Here is a 14,086-nt window from a genome sequence, read left to right on the forward strand (position 1 = left end):
ATGCGGTATCTTACAGTTAGTAAGAATTATGGTATGCTGATAGAATTTTTTAAATTGACTCTTTTTTTCAACAGGAGTATAGCAGCATTAACTTTAATCTCATTGGCTACATTAATGAACTTTCCTAATCCTCTCAATGCCATGCAGATTTTGTGGATCAATATTATCATGGATGGACCTCCAGCTCAGAGGTAAGAGTGTTTTCTTAAACTAGAAAGACAAGGAAGGTATGATATCCTGATAATTAAGTTGTAAGAGTTCATTCATGAATAGCATTAGAAACCTTTGCAGTAACATGTTTGTTATAAATTGATGTATGTATATCATTTATTTTCTTTGGGCACTCATTCGTGTGTTATGAATCTGAGCCTTTACACTGTGTTAGATGCCCAGCCTTAAGTTGAGAACAGATCAGTACAATCCTCAGGACGTAATTAAGCTTTTTGTTTCGAAGAATGGGATGTAATGGAGAAATCTTTGAGTTTAGTGTTACTACCTAAGCCTTGTTGTCTATTTTAGAGATTTGGGAAAGTGTTGAAGGACCTAAGCATTCTAAGTATTTTCTTTTCTAATAATAGGGCCATAGATGTCACTTCCCAACACAAAGAGCAGATACATGTCAGTAGCCTTTACAACAAAATTATTCGTAGTTGAAACTTACTGCATGAAAGATATTTCAAAGTCCAGTTGGTAGGTCATGTACTTCAGGTCATATTTGAAATAACTGAACTTAACCGTGTTTCCCCGAACATCAGACCTAGCCGGACTGTCAGCTCTAATGCGTCTTTTGGAGCAAAAATTAATATAAGACCCGGTCTTGCTCCAAAAGACGCATTAGAGCTGACGGTCCGGCTAGGTCTGATGTTCGGGGAAACACGGTATATGTAAATGAAATTGGACAATTTTTTGAAATTCGACTATCAGTCTCCTATCAAATTGTGCCAAATAAGTAAGAATAAAATAGGAAAGAGTGAGAAAATGTGTGGTTATTTTTGAGTACTGATAGCCAAAGTTTTCTTTATTTTGCTTTTATAAGAAAGAACTTAGTTTTCTGGATAATTGAGGTTAATCAGATTGTGAAAGTAACAAATCCAAACATTAAAACTTTAAAGTAATTCACTTTTCTGTTTGTTTTGAAGCCTTGGAGTAGAACCAGTGGATAAAGATGTCATTCGTAAACCTCCACGCAACTGGAAGGACAGCATTTTGACCAAAAACCTCATACTTAAAATACTTGTTTCATCAATAATCATTGTTTGTGGGACTCTGTTTGTCTTCTGGCGGGAGGTATAGTCACCAGATAAGCTGCTTTATTAACATGCATTCTGTGTAATAGGACTGTATTATTTTTGTGTGTTAAATGGAACGCTGAAATTTAGGAGAGCTCTTTGAAAAAAGATGAAAACATTTGAAAAATAGTTTAATTTCAACCTTTATGGGTAAATAGAATTTCTGATTCATTCATTAGAGTAATATAAATCTGCAGAGGAGTATCAGATACAATAATTTAATACATGAAAATTTAGGGAGGACTTAGAAAATCTGAGTCTTTGACATAGTTACATTATTGTTATCCAAAAAGAAGTTTTAATATCCATTATATAGTTTATGAGAAGACTTTTTACTTTATGATGACTACAGCTGTTTTTTAGGTGACTTTTTAAATGGCATATAGGATATTTAGGTAGCTTATATGTTTTTATATTTTAAGATTAAAGCTGTTTCATCCTAATGGAAAGAAAATATTAACCTTTTAAAAACTTGTGGTATTTGTCCATTAAATTCAGCCACTGAAAATCATTTTTTCCTTTTGACAGCTGCGAGATAATGTGATAACACCTCGAGACACAACCATGACCTTCACATGCTTTGTGTTTTTTGACATGTTTAATGCACTAAGTTCCAGATCCCAGGTATGCTTAGGTAATCGTAGTTGACTGATTCAATTGGGTAGAGTACTTTCTAATTGTAAGTAGGCAAGGATTGTGGGTCTTTAGGTTTGCCTGATTTCGTAGTCAAAAATTACAGCCTCAGATATAGCCTTCCTATAAACAGCTGTCTACACACATGTCATAGTGGGGATGAGGCATTTGGGGAGATAAGCCTTACTTTTGACCAGAAGATCAAAGTAAATCACAGGTGTTATCATTTGACCTTTCTTCTTTCCATTCCCTTATTATCTGTAGCTATGTGATAGGTTCAGGTTAACAATATCCGAGCATAGGACAAACCACATGCGTTCTGTCAAGATGGTATTAGTCTTATTTTAGAAGAAAGTATTGTTAGAAGTACAAGAACAATTTTGTGCATATTCATCTTTTCCCATTACTTCCATCTGTGTCTCAAAACTTATGACATTTTAAATTTTCTTCCCTGTTATATCTTTAGGTGTGATTACCTTTTCTTAATCAAACTATTTTGATAGAAAATAATGGGCTAAAACCTAGTGGTACTTTTTCAGATCTTTTTTTTTTTGAGAACTAGTTCCATTTGAAGCTTGAATATTGATTTCAATGTTAGAGCATCTTATGAATGCTTAACTATATCTATTACTATTTGCCATGATAGAACTTTCCAAGTACAATGAATTGTCATTAATTTAGACTAATTTTTGAAGATGATAATACTATTCCCTTTTTGTTTTATGAAAGGCAGCTTTACTTTTTCAGTACACATATAACTAGGTCCATTCTTCAAGAAAGGTTTTAGGATTATCTACCTTAATGAATGGATAGAAATGATTAGCAAAATAATCATATAAAATAAAATTTCTTTAGTTTTGGAATGCTAAAGTAAGTTTCCTTTCTGTGGTCTTTAATCTCATCACTCTTTTAAAGAAAGCCCTTTCTTGATAAATGGAAGCTGTTTTAAAATTTACCCTTATTCCATCTGAAGTATTTCAAAATAATAGTTAAAATTAAGAGACTTTAAGGTACTTTTCACTGCAAGAATTCAGTCCAGCTTATTAAAAATTAGAGGTGAATGTAATAATAAAGTAGTTGTTTCTATGACCAAGAAGTAATTATTGAACTCCCTTCTCTACCAACAGACCAAATCTGTGTTTGAGATTGGACTCTGCAGTAATAAAATGTTTTGCTACGCAGTTCTTGGATCCATCATGGGACAGTTATTAGTTATTTACTTTCCTCCACTTCAGAAAGTTTTTCAGACTGAGAGCCTAAGTATACTGGGTAAAGAAAATATTATCTTTATAATTTATGTATTTTAGATGAATTGTTTTAAGTACTTTTAATGCTTTTGTTCTAATAAAAATTTTCTTTTAAAAAGTGAAATAGGAAAAGTGATTGACTTGATTTGCAAAAGGACTGTGCTCTATTTCTTCATTGGGAGAAGTTAGGGACTCACTGTCCTAATTCTAGGCTTTTATATTTTTATAGTTTTTTCTTGTAATTTTTTCTTTTAATCTTTTATAGGTTATTAATTGTTATATCATATCGGTGATTCTGTTAGCTAGTAAACTTTGCAACTATAAGTTTCAAAGAATTGTAAACCCAATTTATTTTCTCTTACAGATCTGCTGTTTCTTTTGGGTCTCACCTCGTCTGTGTGCATAGTGGCAGAAATTATAAAGAAGGTTGAAAGAAGCCGGGAAAAGATTCAGAAGCATGTTAATTCAACATCGTCGTCTTTTCTTGAAGTATGATGCATATTGCATTCTTTTATTTGCAAACTAGGAATTGCATTCTGAAGATCATTTAGAAGGGCAAGTTCAAGAAGATAATGAAGATTTGAGAACTTTTTAACTTTTCATTGACTAAAAACGAGCGTTAATGTTAGACTTGATTTGAGACTTTAACCTGCTGGCAGTTCCAAATGAAATTATGCAACTTTGATAACATATTCCTTGATTTAAATTGGCTCTTCCGATTAAGTGGAACTTTACAAAGCATATGGGCATTTATTTAATTAAAAAGAAAAAAGGTAAAACCTGAACCACTTAAAGAGGTCTAACAGTACAAATACACTATCTATCATAGATAGATATAAATATTTTTTTTTAATTTTTAAATATTATACTATTTATGGTGGTGGGGCTTTCTTACTAATACACAAATAAATTTAATCATTTCAAAGGCATTCTATTCAGTTTAGAATTTGATTCCCAAGAGTGCCATATTTCACCTACTGTATTTCCTTTTTCCTGCAATGTAAGCAGCTCAGATACCTTGTGTTACCATTTTTGTATCTCAAGTTTTTTGCACAGGATGTGACCACTGTCAGATACTGTTCTTTTCTTTCTTTTTGTGACTGAAAAGCCTATACTGCAATTTTAAGTAAATGTTTGCTTTTCTTAGTAAGTATAAATGGTTGCTTTTATTTTATTTTTTTGCCCCAGCTATGAGTCTTTGGTGTAGCAAAATTAATACAGGGCTATCAAGTGGCATTCTAGTTTGAGTAGCCATGTCTTTAATTAACACTTCGTCATAGAGTCAAAAATATTTAAGACTCATTGGGCTGAAATTTATAACAAATTATATTAACATGTTATGCCTCCTTTTAGAGGTAAATATAAATCATACTTTGTCAAATATAATTTTGTCGTTCCCTAAATACAAATCCAAGTACCTCACCTGAATAACTGAATTGTATTATTTTTAATATCTTTTTATATGTATTTTTAAGCATCTTTCTTAGGAAGTATAGAGTGCTGTACTTAAAGAATAAGAAAAGCCTCAAGCCCGAACAGATGGTTTCAGAACCAGGGTATATGTGGAAGATTCTGTGCTGGCCGCGCTCTTCATGTATCTTTCTCTGGCCTAGACTGCAGCACAACCCTGAGCTTTTCCCTGTTCCTACTGCACCATTTGTTCCCTGCCTTCGTTCTGTTTCACTGGGCATGCTAGAGAAATAGATAGAATTGCTCTTGTAATGCCATCAGTTTTATAATAGCTTGATGAGGTATTTTGTTTTGAATGTGTGGCAAATTTGGGCCAGAAATTCAAAATTAGAAATCCATTTTCCTGTTGATTATTTATTTCTGAAACAGAAATGGGTCTCAAATTCTTACATATGTAATTCTACCTGAAGTAAGTGAGTTTTGTATTTTGTAATTATTCTCCATTTTTTAAACTGTCAGGATAAACTACTGTCTAGTTATTATCACCAATATTAAATCCAGTATTATCACTGAAATATTGTTGTCAATGATAGGGAAAATATATATACTTTGAGTCCTTGTTAGTGAAACAATTGAGTATAAGGAGCTGAGATGTCTGCAGTTTATTCTACTTTACCCTTTAAGACTCAGTAGTCAGATCTCATTAGATGGAACATGGAAGCCATTGTCTAATTAGCTTTATCTTTAGTGACATGATGTCTCATTCCTAAATTTTGTAATGATTTTCCTTCTGTGTTACAAAGACTTGAAATACGAATTTAAGTGCACGTTAGTCTTTTGTTTTGGCCTTTTAGGTTCAGAGTATGACTCGTATGAAATAAATGTGCCTGTTCTTTTGTTTGGTTTTTGAACCAAAAAAAAAAAGAAAGATTTCTTTTTATAAGTTAATGACCTTCCAGTTGGGTTTGTTAACGTTAAAATCATATGGATGCTGAGGATAACGGGAATTAGGCAGTACTCAGAGTACACAGAACCTGTGATTTAAAAACAAGTGAAACACACAGTATAGATACACTACATCCAGGTTTGAATTTTCCACAGTCTAGCAACAAATTAGAATATTTGTATATATATCTTTGATGGTGTATTATCCAAATTAGCATAGATAATTTAAATGCTCTAGTGTGTAAATTAAAATTTTTTAACCCCATTTCCTAGCCCAAGGCCTGGCTCGACTTCCCTAATAATAGTAATTTAATTTTTCCCTGTTAGACTACCTCATGAAGTTGTTTGGCTCCAAAATGATTAAACATCTGAAGGAAGAAAGTAAAGGACTTGAAATAATTCACCAAATGATTAAAACTGGCAGCAAAGAAACAAGGCTTAGCATGTTGCCTCACATTTGTCCTGGGCACTTCATGATCCAGAGATGAAACAAGTGACTCCAGGCAGCCTAAAAACCTCCCCTATCAGGCTGCAGGCTTTATTTAATAGCTGAGACCACACTCACAGGGGTAAACACTTTTTTACCTTTCATACATATGCAAGGTACATCTTTTACATTGGTCGTCTTTCTGAAATCACTTTCAGTTATGATCTCTTTCATATAGGACATAAGCGAAGTGAGTATTGGTCACACTCAGTTTCTCAGTGAAATTAATTGGTGGCAAACAATACATTTCTTATGTAAGAACCTTAATTAACTTTACCTTGCTTTCTGCCTTTGTCACGTGGCACTTCCACATATGCCTCACCCAGAAACTTGGATGAATTGATTGTCATTTCCGTTAACTTTGATTTAGTGGCTGGAGTGTGCTAGGAATAGAAAGGTGATGGCACCCCTGCCTTTTGGGAGCTCTTGGGTAGGTTTGCAGGGGGATATAACTATTCCCAGGCTGTTTCATGAAAGGTAGTAGTGGTCTTTGCACATTTATTTTAAAAATACACATAACATTAAAATGAATCCTGCACACGTTTTACTGGCAGTGTACCTTGACAGTGGCATTTGGAAATCTTTGAAATGCCTTTTCAGACTAAGCTGAAATCCAAACAGTAGCTGATTTGCATGCTAACACATGGTGTGCAAAAATATTAATCCTAACTGGTATGTGACTGGACAAGCATACCATCCTCATAATTAAGCTTCCTTGAGCTCAGTTAGCACTTGGTATGACTGTTAGCTCTTGTTGGACAACCTTATTTGGGATTTTTGTTTTCAGAGATGGTTATTGTTAAAAATGGATCATGATTAAGCAGTCCTTGATATTAGTATAAATATAATAGTCTGCAGATACTGTGGTAGGTTTAGATTTATAGAGGTAGTATTTTGCCTTTGGGAAGTCCTCAGTCTTAACTCTGGAGGCCAAAGTGAAATACATCAGATACAGTGCTAAATGCTGCCCAAAATGCTACAGTAGCCAAAGGAGAGAGACAACTTCACTGAAGGAGGTTGTTGAAGAAATTTCCTAGAACTAGTGGCATCTGAATCCTTGTTCTTAAGTTGGGAATCTCTAGCCAAGAAGCAGCAGGACATTGCATCCAAATGGCACAGCCTCTGCAGAGGTGTGGATAGGGGCTAGATGGAACAGGTGAAAACCACAAGGAGTTTGGCTGTTAAGGCAGGACATATGTAATGTGAGGGCTTGGACAGATAGACAGGAGCCCAGTGATAAAGAGCAGGACACTTGACTTGTAACGTGCTGGCGGATTTAAAGAGTGTGATGTGAGTTTGGATTTTTGTCTTGTAACATGCTAATGGAAGCACAGAGTGGTAGATCATATTGACAAACAGGGAGACCGAATAGAGAATTGTAGAAACTTAAGGGGTAGATGGACTAATTGAACTGTGGCAGTTAGTACGGAGAGAAAGGCATAGAATATCTATCTTGTAAGAGATAGCATTGCCATGACCATACAGGAGAAAGGGAAAATGTGGAAGATACCCCAGTTTCTGGCTCCCTGATTTGGATCATAGAGCTTTTAGGAGAATTACCAAAGCCAGCCTTCAGTGGAACACAGGTCAGTTTGAAATGACAGGTTTGTGGTGTCCTTGAAATTTCCCAAGGGACATGTTAGATGAGGTCTCTAGCACAGAATGAATTAAAGCTATGGCTGACTAATTATAATGTGGTTGGAAAATAATTTCATATTACAAGCATCATACTTTTTTTTTTCCACTAAAAGTAAAGCAGTAAATGAATGTAAACAGCTTTGACAGAATAAGATATTTTTTGAAAATAGTTTCTTTATAGAGTTATTACTTAAAAATCAGCAAACAGTTATTTAAATTCAAAATGCAGGGGGAAAAAGATTAGAATTCTATTACAGTCTCCTTTGTTACAAAGCTTTCTGAATGAAACTGTTATTAAGGTTACTGACTAGAAAACACTGATCTGAATTACTGGTAGCACATGCGCGTACTTTTGATGTTTGCAGTAAAACACTCTCTTAAGAGGTGAGAGAATATGTAGAGCAAAGAACTTGATAACTTAGACTGAAGTTTGCTGCAGGTGGAAACGCAGAAAGTGAATAGCATGAACATTAGAAAATAGCTGCTTGCTCCAAACAAGTAATTTATGGCAGGAGAGTAGAAAACGTTGATTTTTTTTTTTTTTTTTTCTTTTCCATTTTACTCATAATTCTTTCTTGGATCTTTCTAGCCTCATATCCCACATGGTGTTCCAACACAATCCACTTACTAGTCTTTTTGGGCAGTATTCCTTCAACTTGAAATCCTTTTTCCACTGCCTCAATTTTGAGAATGAGAATTTTTACTTGCTCTTCAAAACCCAGCTGAAGAGACAGACAGGATGGCCTTTCCAGATTGCTCTAAATGTGTGTGTGTGTGTGTGTGTGTGTGTGTGTGTGTGTGTGTGTAGTACCATTTCTTGTAAATACTATTAAGAATAAAAGCAGCCATAAATTTGGGCATAAAATTGTGGGATTTTGTTTTTTAGAAAGTATTAGAAATTTAAGTGCAAGCCACTTCATGCATAAATCTAGATAGAAATTTGATATAATATTTTTTCATTGAAAATTAAGTGGTGAAGTTGGAGGAGGCAAGTGGAAAATATTTGAGCCATTAGTTTTGATCCTTACAGATTATTTTCTAGCCTAAATGTCACCAAGGTCCTATGTACACCCGAGTGTAGCTGCCTGTGTCTGTACAGCTGCTGCAGGTAGAAAGTGTCCTGTGCAGGTCACTGTATACACCTGACATTGCCATTCGTGTCCCTTTTTGCTCAAGTCTAGCCAAAGTGAAAAATATCCTGGCAAAGGTTCACATTTCTGTGGTGGCCTCCATGGCTGTTAGGCCTGGCGGAACTGCCTTTTATATCTAAATCAAGGTCGCCCCATCACTTATTTCTTGAGCAACACTGCATCGTTCTACTCAGTAACCCTCTGAGTAGAAACCACATCTCAGTTTCCACAACACACAGTGCTAGAAATTGGGCAAATTGTTCTGCATGAGCCTAGAGGTCCATTTTTGGATTCTGAGTATTTCCAGCTTCTGAACTTAAAGTATGCTTTTAAGTACAGTTATTTTTTTAGAGACCAATCCGCTCAGCTCTATTAAAAGCAATTTTCTATTAAGGCCTTCCCTATGATCAGTATGCTGAATGCCCATTGGTTGAGAAGTAACAATTTGGTGCCATATTATGGTTAAAAAGAAAATACTGTAATGCCTCGACCATTTACTCTTTTTCATCAAGTCTGCATCTCAAAAGCATAATGTGAAAGAACTTATTGTGTGAGTCTTACAAAACACTGTCTTTGGAGCAATATATAGCAAGCCCCAACCAAATAGGTGATTATAGAAAATGTATGCTTCATAGGAAAGATGTGACAAACTTTACATGTAAACATTAGATCAATTGTAGGGAGTTAGAAATGAGTATGTTTTCATGTTCTTTCTGACATTCATCCATATGGTTATATAGTAGGATTGCATTAGAAATTATAAGTATCTTTCTACATGGAACAGGTCTGGTAGCCCATGAATTAGCTAGAGGTGTTAAAAGTTAGGGAAACTATTTTAATACCTCACTAACTCAACCACGTGGGCTATTGATTTAGTTTTGGGGTTGACAGAATGGTGTGCAGGCCAACAGTCTGCTGCCAGATTTATAAAGTTTTATTGGAACACAGCTATGCTCGTTCATTTACGTATTATCACTGCTTTCAGGCTACAACAGTTGAGGTGAGTAGCTGCAACAGAGTCCATATGGCCCACTAAACCTAAAATAATTAACAGAAAAGGTTGCCTGCTCATATATTCAAAAAGAGGAAAATAGACCTATGTGTTGGATTCAGTGGACAGAAAAGAAGTGGCATCAATTTTCTCTCCCCTCCAATCTCCCAACAGGATGTTCTCTCTGGGACGGATGTACTTGACACCAGATTTGATACCAGTAACTCCCCTGAGTCTCTTCCAAGGCTCCTATGTGGACAAAGTCAGTCTCATTCTGTTCTCAGAACATCATCAGGGAGGACATGGCAGCTGTTACCAGTCCCATCTCATCACCAAGGCTCCTTATTCTTACATCGGGTGGTGTGTTTTGATCCTTTGTTCCATCTGAGTTGGGCTCCTCACCACACACACCACTACCACCACCACTCACCTAAACTTTTATGGTAGATTCTGCTCCTCACTGGTCTACCTGACCCCGCCTGCCCTCTTGGATGTACAAGAGAATTGGGGTTTCCCTCTCATTGGTTGTTTCCTCCTAATACAAACAGAAACGGGTCAAATTAGAGTAGGCTAAATTATGTTATCTTGCTTAGGGAAGACAAAGTTTAGTACTAGTAGAAACCAAAATACCCTATCAGCTCAGTCTTAGGGAAAAAACACACTTTCTAACTCATTGTCTCACGACAACATTCTAAACCAAAACGTATTTGCTTAGTATTTATCACATTTCTAAGGTAAAAGTTATGATGATACTGCTTAGGAAATTTCTCTAATACAGCCCACTCTTGGCTGTCCGACTTACTGCTTTACGAAATAGATTATGGTTATCATAGTAGGGGCAATTTCTTCAGTTTGTCTTAAAAAAACAACTTGCATTCATTGCAAGTTTGAAGGGCTATAGTATTTTGTGATTGGAAACGGGTTTGTGGCTGTCACTATTCCTAGATTTCAACACCAAAGCGCCCCCCCCCCCCTTTTTTTTAACCTGTTTTCCATAGTTTCTTGGAGCAAGACAAGGGAGCATCAGAAGCTTGCTCTCTTGATGCCATCATTCCCGGAGGCTTCAAGTATTGCAAACATTTCTCTGATTCTCATAGTACAACATACTCATTGGAGTTATTTGTAAATAGAGGAGCGGAGAGGAAAACGTTTCATAATCTCAACACCCAGAGACTTTAATATAAGGCTCCAGACATATATCCAGCTGCCCGACAGATATCTCCACTTAAGCGCCTAAAAGGTATGTCTAACTTAACATATCCGTGGTTCCCCACTTCCCAACTACACCCCCTCTTACATAAATTAATGACAACTGAATAAGAAATCTGAAAACAGGGTTGCCAGTATTTTAATGAAGTATAAAATGCTGTATGACAATAGCAATTTTAGCAATAATTTTATAGGTCTCACTGGTACGTTTACAAACCCATTTTTTTCCTAGAGTAATGTTACTATGTATTTACTCAAAAAGTTTTCACATTAGAGCGAGTTCACCAGCTAATAGGTAGATGAATCCACATAACCCCTGTATCATGCGGCATAATTACGTGGTATCCGTGGTAGCAAGTATGGAGACACAATGAAAATAGACTTCCTGCTTTTCCTGCCCACATCCTTGGATTTATTCCCCCATAATGTGTACCAGACAGAGGAAGACATGGGGGCAGGAATGCCTAGACAGACACATAGCAGTACTTCAAGAACTAGCACCTCAATTCGCCAAAGTACTAGCTATGTGTTAAAACACCTGAAAAGTTCTAATCTTTTATGCTAGTTCACATAATGGCATACTCTTCACAAAACCCAATGAATGATTCTATCTCACATATGTTCAAAAATCCAACATTGGTACTTTCTGATCAGCTTACTACTTTTGTTTTGTTTTTACAAAAACATTCCTAGTTGTTCCCTGATCCTGATCACAATCGGTTATGTTGTGCACAGAAATCTCAAGTGTCTCCAAAGTGGTAAAGAGAAAATTGATTCTTAAAATATGTATACATGTAGAAGTGTCTACATAAATAAATATACACATAAATACATAAATATTGAGAAAGATTTAGCTGTTGTAACCAGGTACCTAAAATGTTTTCCAGACTAGTTAGGAATTACGAGGATTGCTTTGCGCACTGCAACATGTTCCTGTGAGATTCGCTTTCTCTCCCTGTAAACCGAATCCAGTGGAGCTAGCCGGAAACACTGTTCCATGTGTCATCGCATCTATAGCTCCCATTTTCACAGACTGGTGTATCGCTTGCTGCATCAAGTCTATGAATTTTGAAACGTCTTTCCTCAGCGTAAGGTTCCTACCTTAGACTTTTTACAGCTGGATGGGCCTGAATTTTAGCATTCAGACCTGGAAAGGAATGCCAAAGCTACTTAATGCGTATGTATGGCTCAGGCAGTTCCAGCTGAAAGTGGGGAGGCGTCTTTTTAATCCATCTGTTCAAAATAGTATTAATTTTAAATTGGTACAAGGTACAGAATAGAGAGTTGTCTTGACTGAAATGCATCAACGAAAGACATGAGATAAATACCAAGTACCCCCACATCCATCTCAGTAAAAGTATTACGGTCACTGTGCTTGGAGTTGTGTACTAGTGAAAGTTTATCCTTTTACAGAAGTGATTTCTCCTTTGTCTTGGGGGTGGCTGCTTTCCAGGTGCTGCTCTGGATTCATGCTGTACCAGCCAGCCAAATAACATGCCAGTAACTGTGGAAATGTCTCTAAGGGAAAACTGGGTTTGGCCTCCTTAGGGTTATTGGCTAGGGCCAGGATATAACCCTGCTCATTGCAGGACATTTGCAGGAAGTTTTAAGATCTACTCCTAATTTTTTTCCTATCTTTAAACACGGCCAGGGCTCTTTCAAATTGGGTTTAAAAACAATACAGAAAATTCCTTGATAACAAGAAAAGGCAGGAAGGGCACAAATATTAATACTCACATATGGATAGTTCCTTCTGGTCTTTTTTCACTATCTTCTGAGGTTGAGCTTGGCTCCCTATTCACAGTCTCTTGGCACTTACCCACTCTTTCCAGTATGGCTTCAGCCTAACAGCGTGGCTGAAGTTGCTTTAATATTCTCACACTCTTGTCCTCATCTTCGCCATATTCGCTAGTGCTGACTTCCATGGCCTTTGCAAAATTCTGCCATTAGCTCTGGCAACTACTGGTCTCATAGTGCCTTGATCTTCCTATTCAGCACTCGTACTTCTTCCCAGATCCCTTGATTTGCTTTTGGTTTTCATGTGTGGATGTAGTAATAATGGCTGTCATGTGCTGTATGTTTTTAGTGCTGGGCACTGTGTTGTGTAACAAAAAGTACATGTTATTTTATCCTTAGACAATAATTTGAACTATTGGGATCCCCATTTTACAGATAGGGAAAATTGAGGCATAAGCATCGATTCATTTATTTTATGCATAAAGGAGGAAAAGATAATTCTAAGACCTTTCTAGCTATAGAGGTCTTTATCTGCTAAAACTAATTAATTTGAATTCTTTTTCTTATGGTCAATTTTCATGAAAGGCCTTTAGAGTTTATAGGACACACACACACACACACACTTTGTAAGTCCAGGTATCTCAAAAAGGGCTTCTAAAAATAAAGTTCAAGTATAATTTTACCACAACACAGAACATGATTGATTACATTGTTTTTCTCTCTCCAACTTCATTTCTAAAATTATTCATTTTAGGAGTCCAGAGTTCCTTTTGTTACTTGAACTGCTTTTTGATGACACACATTTCCAAAGCCTCAGGTGAGATGTCATTAGGTAGAACTCAGTCAGAAAGAGCAAGACCTAAAGCCTTGATTAAAAACAGGAAACATTTTCCAAGTGGAATATGGGACATACTCTGCTTCAACACATGTGATCTCATTGCTTCCTGTACCTCATCTGAATTCCATCTGTCTCTTAAAGCCAAGCTCAAAAGCCAGGTCTGAAAATCCTGATTTGACCTCTCCTCATCCTGGTGACTGCTGTCTCTGTAGCATTCAGTCTGCACTTGGCCATTTTGCACCTGACAGATCGCTTCATAAAATGTTCTCTTACTTCATTGTGTGCTGTCTCTAAGCAGCTTACACAGTATGTCCTCTGAGAGTTGGGAACTATGTCATATTTCTTTGGTAACCCCCCTCAGATATCCTGTGGCATATTTATGACCTCTCATTTAATACAGGACAGGATACATACTGGGGTAGGTAACTTTCCTGAATTTTCACACAGAGTAAGAGTTAATGGGCATTATTAGATTTTTAACTCCTTTACTGTAAGGTTGAGTAATTTCAAGTGAATCGCCCTGATTGCAATG

General features: G+C 36.3%; 1 protein-coding gene across 1 annotated transcript in view; it reads left to right on the plus strand.

The window, feature by feature from the left end:
- The window catches only part of ATP2C1 (ATPase secretory pathway Ca2+ transporting 1), a 57,528-nt gene extending 52,928 nt beyond the window's left edge, over positions 1–4,600 (plus strand). The window contains exons 20-24 of the mRNA XM_074312828.1: positions 75–191; positions 1,140–1,287; positions 1,818–1,913; positions 3,050–3,191; positions 3,534–4,600. Coding sequence (XP_074168929.1) covers positions 75–191; positions 1,140–1,287; positions 1,818–1,913; positions 3,050–3,191; positions 3,534–3,664 — 634 coding nt within the window. The 3' untranslated portion in view covers positions 3,665–4,600. The remainder of the gene's footprint in view (positions 1–74; positions 192–1,139; positions 1,288–1,817; positions 1,914–3,049; positions 3,192–3,533) is intronic.
- The last annotated feature ends 9,486 nt before the right edge of the window (positions 4,601–14,086 follow it).

Source organism: Rhinolophus sinicus, linkage group LG10 (assembly GCF_036562045.2).
Source record: "Rhinolophus sinicus isolate RSC01 linkage group LG10, ASM3656204v1, whole genome shotgun sequence".
Classification (NCBI taxonomy): domain Eukaryota; kingdom Metazoa; phylum Chordata; class Mammalia; order Chiroptera; family Rhinolophidae; genus Rhinolophus; species Rhinolophus sinicus.